Source organism: Eptatretus burgeri, chromosome 14 (genome assembly GCF_056783735.1).
Source record: "Eptatretus burgeri isolate ZD-2024b chromosome 14, Ebu_testis_v1, whole genome shotgun sequence".
In the NCBI taxonomy this organism is placed as follows: Eukaryota; Metazoa; Chordata; class Myxini; order Myxiniformes; family Myxinidae; genus Eptatretus; species Eptatretus burgeri.
Genome location: NC_140974.1, coordinates 23838239 through 23854889, shown reverse-complemented (window position 1 = coordinate 23854889; position 16651 = coordinate 23838239). Strand labels below are relative to the sequence as shown.

Below are 16651 nucleotides of genomic sequence, written 5' to 3'. Positions count from 1 at the left end.
CCAACTATCACCAACTGTCGCCAACTGTCAGGACGATGGTCCACCGTCATTTTTAGAGGCGACCAGTGTGGGCGGAGCCTTAAGCAGACTTCAGTCAAATCCAGCTTGCATGTTGGTGTATCGCTGCACGTGACCTCCAACCGTCAATCTCGCGATCATCTCTTCATTATCATTGAGAGAGACGCAACCCCCAATCAATACAGGCTCGGCCCACGACGCTACGTTTGGGGCACTGGACGGGCACCAAAGGGCGGCCATTTGCCGCAATTGCGGAGCAGAAATGTGGGGTGCTCAAAAGACGTCACGGTGGCCATTGCCTCCCCGTTTGGCCTGACATAAGCAGGAGCCAACCAGCATCCATGGAGCTGCCCAACGGGGTGTCGGGCGTCAATGGAAAAAGGTTGATGTCAACGTCGGTGAAATAGAGGTGGGTGTCGAACTTCAATGGAAGAGAGATGGGTGAGGTAAATGATCCACAGCCATATTTGACCGTCAGAATGAATGAAATGTGAAAAACCCATGGTGTGTTTAATCAAATATCCTGTAAGTCCAAAGTTTCCTGATGGAAAGGGGTATAATGAGTCTCCATTGGTCCGCTGCCAGCTCCCTGCCTCGCCATGCACGCTATCATGTACGCCATGCACGCCAGAGGTCAACGGCTATCTCTTGTGTGCATAAACGTGTTGTAAAGGGGAAAAGGCCATCCCATTAGACAGGGAATCTGTTCTATACCCTTCACCGACGCATCAAAGAGTTAGAATCCCACCAGACAAAGGGGATGGGTCTATTCTGAGCATGCATTTCTGGAAATAACTGTCTGAGGAACTGGATGTTGTGTGCATAAGTCATATCTGATTCTGAAATCCATAATACTGTATATATACATATATATATATATATATATATATATATATATATATATATATATATATATATATATATATATATATATATATATATATATACACACATGTACATGTACATATTGACATATTACTCATACTCATAGTCATACACATACACAAACACATACACACTTTGCCTGTATAAGTGAATGAGTTAGCGTGTTAAAGTGAATGAGTTGAGGTACTTTAGACTGAATGAGTTGGAACATGCATTAATCATCAACATTTAAACCATGAGAGGACTTTGTTTGAAGTTTGTTTGTCCAAAAATACTCACGTCTCAGGATCGTGGTGTGTGATTGATTTGCAATTGCTTCGATAGCCGAGATTTAAATATCATCAATTGAGTAATCTGGTAGATTAAAATGTATCATGTGGGGCAAATATTTTTCCTGATTGGTGTGAAAATTTCTAATCTCTGACCGCGTGTTATTAAGGCGTGTATGGAGTGCGTTCTCAGTCTTTACAATGTATTGTTTTGTTCATCTTTGACAAGTGATCAGGTATATGACCCATTTGGATTTACAGTCCATGTCGGAGGTGATGGGGTACTCTTGTTAAGTGGTAGAACTGTGGAATTTGTTTCGTTCTTATATTATATATGTTTGTGTGTGATGCATTTTTTTGTGCTGTGGATTTCTGGAAGCCAGGAGTCTTAGTTTCTTTGCTTTGTGGCTGTGGGTGTTTTGCTTTTATCAAAAGGTCCTTGCGTGTCTGGACATGTCAAAATAATGTTAGTGGAGGTTCAGGAAATGTAGCGTAGAGTGGTTCTGACTGAGGAGTAGAGGAAGGGCCTTATTCAATAATACTTGACAATTAGAATGTTGTTCGGGAAGTAGGTCATTACCAGTGGGACACAGTTTGTTGCAGGTTAAGGTTTGTAGGTCAAGAGGTCTGTGCGAGGTCTATGTTTTGCTCAGTTTATGACTAATTTTACAGAGTGAGGGTCTTCATGTCTTGCAATGAAATGTGTTTCTAATTAGGAGAGAGAAGTTTATTCTGCCCTTTTTGTTGAGCATACACATCTTACTCTGATTGCTTGAGTGTACATGGTGTGCTTGTAATTGTATGTTTTGGGTGAGATGAAGATGAGATAAGGTAAGAGTGTGTGTCTATTGGTTTGCGTATAGTGCGTATATTGAAGTGTGAGCGATGTGTCTAGAAAGTAAACTTCGGACTGTGAGCCGTTGAATTGAAACTTGATTAATTCAATTTGATGGATCCAACCATCAAGTTTACATTCGACAGCTTCCAACTCATTCACTTTAACACACTTTAACTCCTTCACTTATGCAGGCTGCGTGTGTGTGTGTGTGTGTGTGTGTGTGTGTGTGTGTGTGTGTGTGTGTGTGTGTGTGTGTGTACGTGTACGCATGTATATAAATATAAGGAGTATGTGAATATGCACAGGTGTATGTCAATATATGTATGTGTGTATATGCTCCTACTGTATGTTCGCTCTCATTGAGGAAGGTGAGAGCCATGGCCATTACCTTTTGGTATCCATTTTATATATTTGGTATATATTGTATATTGTGTCAATATTGTACCATTAGCTCATATGCATGCCTGCTGTTCTTGTCGACAAAGAAGGTTTATTTGGCCAAAAGCTTGTCACCATAAACAATGTGCAGAAGATACATCCGTGACTCATTTCATTTTCTCACAAATATATGTATGGATGTATGAATGTATGTATGTATATATGTGTATATATATATATATATATATATATATATATATATATATATATATATATATATATATGTATATACACACACACACACACACACACACACACACACACACACACACACACACACACACACACACACACACACACACACACACGGTAGAATCTGGATAACATGCGTATACGTGAATATAAGCACATATGAAAAATAAGCACACACGGGCCTTCCTATTTTATTTCTCCATTAAAAATAAGCGCACATTAAAACATGATAGTAAGGCTTTGAAAACTGAAAAAGGGTTGTAAAAGGGTGTTTTATGACCCTTTATGATAAAGACCATTCATGGTAAGCACATCTGGAAAATAAGCACATATGTGTTCCACTAAATATAAAAATAAGCACAGAACCTCCTATATATAGTGTCTCAGTAAGCTATTGTAGTGTGCACAAATTTTGAATCAGGCCAGGGATAAAGGATTCAGGTAAGGAATAGAAAATTGTGAAAATGAGAGACAAAGTGAGTTTCGAACAGTGTTGGTATTAACAAGAGTGAAATTGGAATCGATTGCTGCAGATTCACCGTTTGACTCGAATTGCATTCCAAGTGAAAACGGCAAATGCCAGAGATTCAGACCAAGGAAATTGAGTTAAAGTGACATCTGTGCAGTTGTGCCTGGGTTAGGAAAGGTAGGAGAAACATTTCCTTGTACTTATTGTGCTTTTGTCTGTATTCTCCATCCTCATCCTTTCCAAGATCTTTTGGCCGCCTCTTCGTAACATCTTCATCCCAGTTTTCCTAAACTGCTGGCTCGCCAAACTGTCTCTTCAAAACATGATCGTGAGTGGATGTAATGAAGGAAAGGGCAATGGAAGATTTGTTATGTTACAATGCTATGTGAAGATGAATATAATTTATATTTCCAGATGAAGCAGAATAGGTTTTATATTAACATATCGATTTTTATTTCTTACATGGTCTCAGGCTCAGGGAAGAGCTGGAACACAAATCATGCACACACACACATGCAGATAAAGATATTTGACAGCACCAGACTTGACTCGACAAACACAACCGATCATCACCATCATAACGGCGCAACACATGACGACACGTTTCCATCATTGCTGTGAGTGTGGCTGTCCACCCGATGCAGCGTCTCCTGTAGGTCAGAGCAGGAGTTTGTAATTTGTTCAGGGTGCTGGCGATAACTTGCCAACTCTTTGGTCTCATTTAGCTCACTAACTAATACTGTTAGATGGGACGCCAGTTTAACGTTCATCCAAGGGATGGAACACACTTTGATGAATCACCCTGCCTGCGATTCATAAATGTGTGTGCCGTCCCTTGGATGGACCAGGATGACAGTTTATAGCCAGGCTGAGATTCAAACACAGAGTGTGCATACCTCTCGGCCAAAGCAGTTTATTGGCAAGGGTTGTACTCGGTGGTTTGCCATTGCCTTCCCAGCATTATTATTCCATGCTGTATCCTTTTAAATGCTGAGCACCAAGCAAGAAAGCAGCACGTAGCATTACAAAAAAAGTCTTTGATATGACTCAGCTGGGGTTTTTAACCACCGACTTTCCAGACTCAATAATTTAATAGACAAAGCCAACCTGAAATTGCACAAAGTTCTCCTGCACAGATGTTGTAAACAGGATAGAGCAGAAATTGTCTCATTGTTCTATACTGTTTAAAAATCGCTTGGAGTAGTGCTTTGTGCAGTTCTTGGTGGGTTTTTATTTTATTTTTTTCTTATTTGAATAGACATTATTTTTAACATTAGATAAGAATACCATGAGGGTCGCATCCATCGTTCAAAGTTTGGGCAGTTTGGATCCACTATTGAAAGAAACCGATGTCGTACACTGTATCTTTTTTTTATCATTTGCAATTTTTTGAATTTAAGATCTCTGCAGAAGTTTGGAATTTAAAAATGATTTGTTCCAATATTTTATTTTCAAAAGAGTTTCAGCCTTGTTCTTGTGTAATACACAATTATGGAGTGAACAAAAAAGGTTGAACAGAGTAATGGGAAACTGACAGGAATAAAAGAGTTAAACTCGTTCTCCAATTTCATTATTTCTATGATCAAAGCCTTTGGTGTGGACATTGTGAAAATGAAGAGCGTGAAGTGGAAATTTCAAGGAAACAGCTTTTTTTTTTACCACGAAATGCCAATAGTTTTCATGAAAACCTCCTGTCTCTCCATACAGAAGCCAATTGTTTGTTCGCACAGAGAAAAATAACAGCCCATTGACACGCTGTTTCTCAAAAAACCACTTAAAGCTGTTTCCTCTTCACCTTAAAATTTCCCATTGATGCGTTTACTTGATTGAAATGGTTTTGATGAGACATTGGTGCACCCATTCCGTACGTTTTGTTCTCTCACTTGCAATGTCTTGCTGTTATCAAGATGTGCTTTTAGGTAATTGTAATAATGCCTCCTCCATCAGGGAATGCTGAGTCATTGCAAAAAGACATACTGAGTGTATGTTGGATGTGTTTTAGTCAGCACAATGGAGGAAACATCTTTATTCAAGTATAATTGCTTCATCAATCAGTATGTTGTTGCCTCATCACAATGTTGGACATATCAGATGCTGTTCAAGTTGTGCCACAACCGTGTCGGGCCAAATTGCCCTTTCAGTGTCTGTGTATTTGATAAATCTTGTTCTTAACTTAATAAGTTAGAAAAGCGTTACCTCTGCCACCAAACGAGGATGGAGGTTATGTTTTCACTCCTGTCTTTCTGTCTGTCTGTTTGTTTGTCTGTTTGTGAACAAAATATCTCAAAAAGTTGTCTAGGGATTCAAAGGAAATTTGGTGGAGAGCTTGGGTATATGACACCAACAAAATTATTCGATTTTGGTGAAGATCCAAATCCATATCCGGAACCGAGAGATTTTTTTTAATGTGATTCTTCACCATTGAGAGACTGCTAAAACCAATATATATATATGGCATGATATCTCAAAAAGTTATGGACGGATTCGGACGAATCTTGGTGGAGGAATTGGTTAGATGATGAGAACAAGCCAATTAAGTTTTAGCATTTGGATACAAAACGTAAACGGATCAGCCTGGTAGAGGTATGCACTCTGCCGAGTGCCGCTCTTGTGAATGGTGCACTGCATCCAGGATAGCAATCAAGCCTCAGTTGATGTATGCTTATCTATCTATAATTCCAGCAATCTGTGTGTGTGTGTGTCTGTGTGTCTGTGTGTCTGTGCGTCTGTGACCGCTGTTTCTCGACAACCACTGGTCCGATCTAATTGAAACTTGCCAGATATATTGCTGGGGACCTGAGGATGTGCCTTTTCAAGGTTTGATATGAATCGGACAAGTGCTTCCCAAGTTACGGCCATTTATTTACCAAACCAATGACAAGACACGTTGTTGCGTGGCCGATGGGAGAAGGGAAGCTCAGCCACGTTCCCCATTACAGGTTACAACGTACGGGCTTCCGGATAATGATGACTTCGTGTATTATAATAATTTCTCGATTTCTTCTGCACATTTATAGATAAACACAATGCCCCAAGTTATGATCGTTTTCATATGAGATGGTGCATAAATTTGGGTAACATCAGAGTGAGCTGGTATGCTCCGAACCAGGAAGTAAAAAATTTTTCTCTCTTCTCTTTTTGTTTTTCTTTGCGACGACATTGCGAAAAGGTAAAATACGTTGGCGCTAATTGAATGATTGGCCATTAAAACTTAAATTGCGAATCATTGTAACTGTGATATGCGAACTTCCGCCACAAACGTACGGGCACGCGAGAGCGAAGAAACGGCCTGTGTGGTTGTTGTTTCTTGCTCGCAGTTGGAATATTTATTTATTCTTTTTTTTTTTTTACGGGCACGTACTAGTACATATAATGTTCTTTATTTTTATGGTATTTATCAACGTACCTCAATTTTTGGTTCGCAGGTGCCAGTAGTGACCACTGTGTATTGTTTGCCCTTCTTGAGAAAGGTGGGGCAAGATACTCCTGTTAGAAAGGTGGGGCAAGACGTGTGTGTGTGTGTGTGTGTGTGTGTGTGTGTGTGTGTGTGTGTGTGTGTGTGTGTCTGTGTGTGTGTGTCTTTGTGAGAGTGAGTGTGTGTATGTGAGTGTGTGTGTGAGAGTGTGTGTGTGTATGTGAGAGTGAGTGTGTGTGAGATATCTTCCATCGTTTTGTTCAGTACATAGTGCTGAATATTTGGACTTGAAATTGCCTGCTATAGCATCAGCAATGGAGCTCTCTGGTGTGATGACTATTTTAGATACTGGGCATATAGCCAGTACCATGGAGGTTGTACATAGCATCTCGCACCTTTCGTGACAGATCTTACGCCACTTTACTCTTTATGGCAGTCAATTAAGCTCGCCCACCATGTCATGTTGTCTTTCCTGGAATACATTGAGATATGCTGGTGTTTTGTTGTTTCATAGAATGATCTTCATAGAGCGATCCAGCGTACGCAGTCGGCCATGTTTAACCAAGTCCTCATGCTTATCTGCACACTGGTCTGCCTCATGTTCACATTGTGAGTAACATGAACCACCTTACATAATATGAACATCTTCCTTTCTTTCTCAACTTCCACACATCTCTTGCTTCTTCCCTGCTTCAATCCAATAACAAATGCCTTCCCTCACACTGGTGACAGGGCTTCACACAGACATTGACAATCCATCACTTTTTCATACTTCCATATGAGGATTCTCAAGGAATTTACTAGAATAATTTACAATTGTAAAATGGGCATTCAGCCCATCATGCATGTGTTGCATCACCGTTGCACCATTATCATGGCCAATACAGTTTGCCTGTGCTGAAAAGGTAAATGGGAAAGAAAAAAGACCTTCAAAATGATGATAATGTAACACGCACCATGCTCTTCTTAACAGCACATTGGTGCTGTTGAGGCCGTTTTTTGACATTGGGTTATGCCCAGTGATTTACCTAATTTCCACCTTCCCATGAATTAGTCAGGGCAGGAATTTGTAATTTGTTTCAGGTGTCGACGATAGCTCGCCTACTCTTTGAAAAGAATACCGTGGGATCTTTATTGTCCACCAACTAATGTTAGCAGATGGGACACCCAAGTTAACATCCGTCTGATAGACTCTCTCCTTCTCTATCAAGTGCAGCCTGTGGCTGCTGGTTGCATCATTGGTTGGGACGTGGCTATGCCGCTGATGCAGTCTCCCCTTTACCAGTACACTGGTGCTCATTTTGCCGACCTCGGAAGGATGACAGGCTGAGTTAACCTCCTGGTGTATTTTAATTCAGCGGCCAACGGGGCTTGAACTCAGGACCCCAGGATCCCAAGCTGCCACCCTAACCACGAAGCCAAAACCAGGCTTCGTCTGATAGACAGGACACACACTGATGTCTCACCCTGTCTGAAAAACATTAGGTTGACAGTTTATAACTGGATCAGGATTCGAACCCAGGCGAGAGAGCTCAAAGTTGAGTGTACGTACTTCCAGGTTGTTACACCAGTCTTACCTTCAAAATATTAAGAGTAAAACAAATGTGGAGACTGATTTAATTGAAAGTAGCAATGCATGAAGTATACCACCGCATCTGCTCCCAACAGCAAACAACAATTGAATAAACAAAACAAATAAATAAATCTTTCCAGTATTGCTCACGAATTAGCAAGCTTCACTGCCTTTTCCTTATACCGGTAGTGATACATTGTGCTGAGACTTCTAAACCTGCAAAACCGACAATAAAAACTGCAGTATGATGGAGCCAGTCGCAATGCTTCTGATAGTCATCACTATAATTTGAGAAGTGTGTGTGTGTGTGTGTGTGTGTGTGTGTGTGTGTGTGTGTGTGTGTGTGTGCGCACGTTCTGTACGTGTGTGTACTCATGTGCAGTTCTATTAATGTTGAAAACAAACTGTGATACTTACCATTGCTACTGGCAAGCAGACAAAGACTTTACTTTGAATCTTTCGTGAAACAACATGTTTTCCAATTTACAGATCCAGTCGTAACATGAATCTGGGAAAGCCATGGAAGAACAGTCTTCTGCTCAAAACGGACTCCAAATTTGTTTTGTTTCAAAAATAAATAAAAAAATCCCAATTCTGTGAACGTTAATCTGCAAATATTGCCACTTTTGACAAGGTCAATGACTTTTGTTTGACAATTATACCTTGTTCTGAGGATTATCAGAATGAGATACAAAAAGTTCATTCATTGTTCATCCACAACTTGATTCCGCTACGAGTTCTGTTCGAGTTTAATTGTCATGCTATGATTTCACAAATGAAGTTGAATTCCATCTGTTTCAATCCACCAGGCGGTGAATCTGGTCGCACAGATAGAACCCCATAGATCATCCTTTCCAACTCGCGTGCAAGCACAGCAAGCTCGTGATGCGTCATTCGCCGAAGATAGAGTACCTTAGAGCATACATTTACCCAAGCCATCTCCACCCCCACCTACAGACCTCCCTACCCCCACCAAACCCCCCTCTCCCTCCTCTGCTTCAGTCCCTCTTGATCATCGATAACTTCATGCCTCGAGCGAACGACAGTCACGAAAGAAAGGGACGAAACTTTATGGATGACTAAAAAAATACGACTCGAAAACCAGTTCAATTATGTGTGGTTGTATTTAGGTCATGTGGTGGTTCTTTGTGAGTATTATTTTTCGGTTGTTGTTTCTGGCAGCATCTGTGGCTTCCAGCACCTGGAGAGAGCTGGTCACAAGCTCAGCCTTTTTGGTTCCCTCTATTTCTGCATCGTCACCTTCTCCACCGTGGGCTTTGGCGACGTCACACCACAGATCTGGCCCTCGCAGCTCCTCGTTGTTATCATGATATGCATCGCCCTTATGGTCTTACCTGTCCAGGTGCCCTTCCCCTCCCCCAAATTGCAAAACCTAACTCCAGATGCATTGTTCTAGCCATCAAGCTTCTGCTCTTGTCCATATGAGCATCATGTTACGTTGTAACATAATAATCACCTTCAACCTGAATAAGTATTTATTTTCCTGTTTATTAATCTTTGACACTGTTTTCAAAGAAATTAACAATACTAATATCACCTGAGCATGCACTTGATTAATTATCAATAGTATAAGGAGAGTTGGAAAAGAGGGTTAATCATTCACATACGTTTAGTTTACTTGATCTCTCATGGGGATTTTTGGTCGAGCTTTGGCAAGAAGCACTACTTGAACCCCATCACTATCGGACTTTGTTCCAGAGTTTGACAAATATTTTTAGGTTGAATTTTTACACTACGGCACGCTTAAAGTTGCTCTGACCTGACGCGTCAATAATTTTGTCCTGCTTGTCCTAGTTCCAACATTGGCATGACCTGTTGTCTTCCATTTACAAAGGGCATTACCTGCAGTTCACTTGGAAATGTAACATATTCCGTCTGTAGCCAAAAATCATTCCACAACAAAGACCCTTCAGCTGTTTACCTGGTGGCATCTACATTGAAATTCAGGTTTAAATACCTATTGTTACACCTTTGTAAGCACGTGCTGCTTTGCGGTGTAGGAAAATATCCACGTGTAGGTTGAAAGGGTTCATTTCGAATTATGTCCCAATATATTTGGCAATTTAGTTCAAATTTCTTTGCAAGATGCTGATGGTTTAAACTCCTCAAAATGCTTGTGCCATCGAGCTGTTAGCTTCATGATGTCCTGATTGGGTGACATTCCATGCTGGATGCAATAATTGATTAGTCGTAGATTCCGTAACTCAACCGGTTGTTTATCGAGTTCCTGACATTTGAAGGGTGAGAGGTTTATAAATGGATCATTGAATTATTTTATGCAATATGTTTATAGAGTCAAGGAACAGTTAAAATCATCATCATGAAGAAGTCAATGAAATGCCTGTGATGTAATGCTATAGTTTGAGTATTTTCTCACGTTAAAAGCCATTTTTAAATGCAAATGTCATATCCTTCATTCATCAGGTGCCCTGATCCCCTCTTAGTTTATACATACATACAAGCCACAGCGTGGGCCATGAAGTTGTTGGAAAACATAATGATTTGGCTTGAATTAATTTGGGGGTAGGTATTGGGGGGGGTTGTTAAATCAATCACATCAGGCATTTGGAAGGTTTTGGCAAATGGACGTTCTTCATTGGAAGTGAAGGAAACAAGCTGTTCCAACATAAAGTGCCATCTATTTATTACGTCTGGAATAAGGTGGGATTTTTGACCCCCCCTCACACCCCCCCCCACATACCCAGGGCTGACAAGATGACCTGGACCTAGAGGTGTGCACACTCACCTCGAAGCTGTCTAGCCTGGGTTTGAATCTCTGCTCAGCTATAAACTGCCATCCCTGTGTTTCGCAGGCAGGGGGATTCATCAATGTGTGTGCCGTCCATCGGATATTCATTATATTGGGCATCCCATCTGCCAGCATTAGTCGGTGGCCGATAAAGGTTGCACGGTGTCCATTGCGAGGAGTAGGCGAGCTATTGCCGGCACCCTGAACAAATGACAAATTCCTGTCTGAGTGACTCCCGTTCCAGAATGGTTACCCTAGCCATAGAAACTGCTTCGGCATCACCAATGCTCTACATGGAGCATGGTTCATAATCTGATTTGATCTGTTCCCTCCACAACTCCTCTCGGCTCCTTTCTCTTCTTACTTACGATTCCATAACCATTTTTCCCTTCTACTCACTACTCCTTCCACATACTCTTAGTTTGCTTTCTCTCTCTTACTTACATTTTAAAATAGATAGTCCCAAATTCGCCATGAACAATATAACGATATGGACTTGTCACTTGTTAGAATAGCGTTGTGTATGATTGTCAGTGCAGGTGGTTATGTGGTGTTGTGTACGTGTGCAGTTTGAGCAGCTTGTTTTCCTATGGATGGAGAGGCAGAAGTCAGGAGGGAATTATGGACGCCATCGCTCTCAGACAGAGCGTCATGTCGTGCTCTGTGTTAGTTCCCTCAAGATCGATCTTCTCATGGACTTTCTTAATGAGTTCTATGCACACCCTCGGCTGCAGGTAGGCCCCCCGCCGCACTGGAAGTGGCCACATCTGCAATAATGTCAGTACACCACCATCTTGCAGGCATTAATTTCCCATCCCTACCGATAATCTTTTCTACCTCCATGAACCATCTCCATGAACCCTAACCTGCAGGTTACCGTCTTTCTTTCTACATCACTTCTCCTCTTTTCCTGTTCGTTCATCCACCCGCTTGTTTGTGTCCAGTTGTTTCCACATCATCTCACTCCAAGTGATAATCCTTCTGTAATCCCTCACCTCGCTCTTCTAAGAGCCAATGTTCTGGTAACGTGCCCACCCCTCATCCCCACCCCCCCCTCAAATAAAACTAAAATGGCATCAGGCAATTACCAACTATCCAAGAAGTGTCCTGAAATAGTGAACAAGTTTTAAAAACCATAAAACTTGACAGATTAATACAATACAATTTCAATTGCTCCAAGCTGAAAATCATTTCAATGTCAAAGTGTGTGAAATTGCAATGCTTGGAAAACTCCTGTGAGTTTCTAGGCCTGGCAGAAGAGGTTTTCTGTAAGAGGGTTTATTAAAGGTCATAACCTCGACCATTGTGTGGTGAGTTAAGGTTGAGATTCAGAGCTGATTTACCCAGCTGAAGGATTCTTGTTGGGATGTTATATTATAACTATTAGCTTTCATTCAACAGACTGATGGAGGGAAGCCATTTTATGGAAAGTGGTATATTTAGGATGCTTTTTGGATGCAATTTTAATTAGGCCTATGCAGGAACATGTATCAGCCTTTTAATGTGGACATGGTTTTCCAAAAAGTAAAACAGTCAATGCAACACCTAATTTCTTTTGCAAGGAACTTCATTCAATGCAGGAGGCCATTAAGCTCATCAAAGCCTGCACTGTGGTTGCCAACCTATGGTTGTTTGTCCATACTCGATCCACTTTAAATGCTGAGTGTCAAGCATGGAAGCAGCACGTACCATTTTAAAGTATTTGGTATGTCTCAGCCAGATTCGGTTTCAAACTACCAACCTTTCAGACTCAGAACAGACACTAACGATAACTCTCATGCCACCAAGTCTGTAACAGGCTTTTTTTTATTTTCATTATTGATCTCAGGTTCATGGACTCAGCCTGTACATGTATCGCATGTCAGATAAGGACGTTAAAAGACATCAGTGTACTTTTACATGAATTACAACGACATAAGGAGACAATAATTGAAAAATCAATTCAGAATGTGATATTTGAGCTTGAACTCCCAGACTCATGATCTTCTTCTTCTTCTTTCGGCTGCTCCCATTAGGGGTCGCCACAGCGGATCATCCATATGATCCGCATAGTGATTTGGCACATGTTTTACGCCGGATGCCCTTCCTGACGCAACCCTGGTCGCTTCTTACGACACAGGGATATGGTACACCTATTTTAACCAGGGTATACACCGGCCCAGTAAACTGGTACTCATTTCGCCGACCTCGGAAGGATGACAGGCTGAGTCAACCCCCTGGTGTATTAATTCAGTGGCCCAACGGGGCTTGAACTCAGGACCTCTTGGATCCCAAGCCGCTGCCCTAACCACTGCGCCAACACCAGGCTCCCCAGACTCATGATATATGATGGGAAATACCAAAAACACTAATCAAAAAGCTTCATCCCAGCCACCCTGCTGATGCATTGTGGGATGCAAAACATAAATAGTCCTGTGAAAGCATTCGGGAAAATCTGAAAACAAATTTTTTTTCGATCCTCGTGGAGGATCTCTAAGTCTTACTCACGTTGTTGTTCTTGTGGACTTTTTTGTTTCACAGCCTACAGTTTTCATCGAAAATTCCTGAAACTTGGCGTATATATGTAAAAATACCCTGCGCAGACAATAACCATCTCCGATTTTGAAAATTCCTCCGAGAAATAAAGTTATGACGTCAAAATATCTCCGCTAATGGAAATCGCCTAAAAAGTTATCTCCGAAACTAGGCAAGCTTTTTGAATTCTGTTTGTGGGAATCGAACAGGGCATTAGCAGAGATGAATTACCGCACATATGATACATTATTATGATGTCATATCAATTTTTATGATGTCATTCCTATTTTTTTGTTTCACAGCTAACAGTTTTCATCGAAACTTCCTGAAACTTGGCATATACATGTAAAAATTCCCTGCGCAGACAGTAACAATCTCCGATTTTGAAAATTCCTCCGAGAAATAAAGGTATGACGTCAAAATATCTCCGCTAATGGAAATCACCTAAAAAATTATCTCCGAAACTTGACAAGCTTTTTGAATTCTGTTTGCAGGAATCGAACAGGGCATTAGCGCAGATGAATTACCGCACATAAGATACATCACTATGACGTCATATCAATTTTTATGACGTCATTCCTATTTTTTGACATTTTTTGTTTCGCAACCCAGAGTTTTCATCGGATCTTCGTGAAACTTGCCATGTATATGCAGAAAGCCCACACGCAGGCAGTAACCATCTCCGATTTTGGAAATTCTTCCGAGGAAAAAAGTTGACGTCATAATATCGCCGCTAATGGAAATCGCCTATACCATTATTTCCGAAACTAGGCAAGCTGTTTGAATTTTGTTTGTGGGAATCAAGCCGGGCATTAGCACAGATAATTTATCGCAAACCTGATACATCACAATGACGTCATATTAGTTTTTGTGCTGTCATCATTAAGAGGATGAGGATCTTGGCTCATTCGAGCTTGTTATTCTTAACCCGAGGATAATACAAAAATGGATTCTAAAAGTTTTCCCCATTTCATAGAGGGAATTATTATTATTTTCTTTTTAAATAACATGGAATAAGAGCCAAAGTGTGGCCTCTGTTTAAAAAGAGTCAAAGAAATGACTCCTATTCCAACAGCATCAAGAAAGTCACCCACTGACGGGGGAATGAGACAAGTGATAAAGTCTGTAAACATCATAGGTATGGTCGAACACCTGTGCAAAGTTTTATTGGCACAGGGCCATCCCTTCATGTTTGGGGGGAAAACGTGTTGACCCCTCAAATCTGCGACACTAAATGTGAGCCTTTGCTTGTGACCAGGATTTTTTTGTAGTCATTCTGTGTCCCACTGAGATGGATACACAAGTTCGCCGAGTTCTACACATCCCACTGTGGGCTCAACGGGTCATCTATCTCCAGGGATCGGCACTTAAGGACCAGGACCTGACACGTGCAAAGTATGAACACACACACACACACACACACACACACACACACACACACACACACACACACACACACACACACACACACACACACACCCTAATCCATTTCTGTTTTCTTCAATTGGTTACTCGCAGTACTTTGTCTTCTTTACCCTGGGCCGACACCATACGAATCATGATTTCACTTCCACAGGACGTTCATAGCATTCTAGGAGTGAGATGCTCACAATACTTGACACCCCTTGTGTAAAAAGATGGCTTCTAGAGAAAAGCATTTATTGTCAAATAGAACAAACAAATACAACAAAACAAAGAAATACTTATTTTCAAAAATAAGTATAATTATAAAGGCCGGCAGGATGGCCTGGAGGTACGCGAACTTGCCTCTAAGCTATCTAGCCTGTGTTGGTATCTCGGCTGAGCTATAAACTGTCATTCCAGTGTTTCACAGGCAGGTTCGAATCCTTACCCAGCTATAAACTGGTGTCTCAGTGTTTCACAGGTAGGATGATTCCTCATCATACTGTTTGCGCCGTCACTCGAATGGACGTTAAACTGGGCATCCCATCTGCCGGCTTTAGTTGGTGGACGAGACCCCATGTTATGCTTCGCGAAGAGTTGGCGAGCTCTTGCTGCCATCATGAACAAATTACAAATTCCTGCCCTGACTTCTTGTGTCAGAGTGGTGACCCAACCGCGATTGTAACCCCAGCAATAGAAATTGCTTCGGTAGCACCGACTCTCTTATGGAGCATGCATGGTTCATGAACTGAGCTGATCATGACAACACATGAAACATATGTATTTCGTTCAGTGCACTGTTACTCTTAAAAGACCATGTACAACACACTATCTCTGTTCTTTTTAACTAGTTGATCACCTGTTACATTTTGCTTTTTCAAGTAAGGGTTAGTTCCCAAACCATGGTCAATAGTTCCAAATTTGAAGGATGTTTTTTTTTTTTTATATTAAAGTGAAACGTTTTCTTTGAAAGTGAAACGAGGAAATCTTTTCACTCGGGTCATTTGATGGAAGTTAAAGCACGTTTGATCTCCTTTTAAAATACAGAGCCTTTGTTTTGAGGTCAATGCAATTTGTTGGGAGATTTCTGAGACTGACCATTGTAACTGGTTTTTGTAGCAACTTTACTTCTCAGCCGTGAGCCGGCCTGCTCTGTTCTCCTGCAAACACTACAATGTGTCGCTGCCTTGCCTCTACTCACCCTACTCTCGCCATTCTGCCTCTCTATTTTCCCACATTCTCTCCTTATTGTTACTAACACTTGGTGCATACGATTGGCCTTTCACTATCGCGGGAGCAGAATAAACAACGCCGAGGCCTGCTTCATTCTAACCAGCCGAAATGACGTGGACCGCACGGCTGCTGTGAGTCTGCCTTGCTTGGTTTCCTTTCTTGTCCATTTGCTTTTCTAACATGAGGGGATTGGTTTGGCTTTTGGTTTGTTCGGCACGTCATTGAGAGCTTTGGTTTCAATGTTGTATTTTCGTGAAAATTTGTTTTAACCTTTGGATTATTGCTGAAGTGTAATAATGTGTGGGTTTGCATCGAAAACATCCTTCACCTTTTCTGATGTCGTATCCTTGTCAGCATGACAGAGTTGCTCAATTCGTTCCACTATGTTGATGTCATTCGTGTTGTACCTGTTTAAGGTTTTAAATCATTTGCTCAGCCCTGCCCAAGAGGAAAGTTATCCTGCCCAATAACTTTCCCCCAAGTCATTCTGGCTGTGTAGTGGAGAGAAGGGGGTGAGGGGGGGCGAGGTGGGGAGTGTTATGTTCTCATAAGGACAGGGCTTTTGTGTCATCGTGACAGCAGTGCATGAAGTTGGGACCACAGGAACAGGATTATATCATCCATTGTAAGTTT

The 16651-nt window shown here is 41.3% G+C and overlaps 1 protein-coding gene across 5 annotated transcripts in view; it reads left to right on the top strand.

The window, feature by feature from the left end:
* Positions 1–16651, top strand: part of LOC147012792 (potassium channel subfamily T member 2-like) — a 316478-nt gene that overhangs the window by 232016 nt on the left and 67811 nt on the right. For 4 of the 5 annotated variants that reach the window (XM_085853980.1, XM_085853985.1, XM_085853981.1 and 1 more), the window contains 6 exons: positions 3354–3437; positions 7039–7133; positions 9280–9460; positions 11437–11601; positions 14640–14776; positions 16086–16149. In XM_085853980.1, the coding sequence (XP_085710106.1) occupies positions 3354–3437; positions 7039–7133; positions 9280–9460; positions 11437–11601; positions 14640–14776; positions 16086–16149 (726 nt within the window). The remainder of the gene's footprint in view (positions 1–3353; positions 3438–7038; positions 7134–9279; positions 9461–11436; positions 11602–14639; positions 14777–16085; positions 16150–16651) is intronic. The other variant, XM_085853982.1, reaches the window with a different exon arrangement.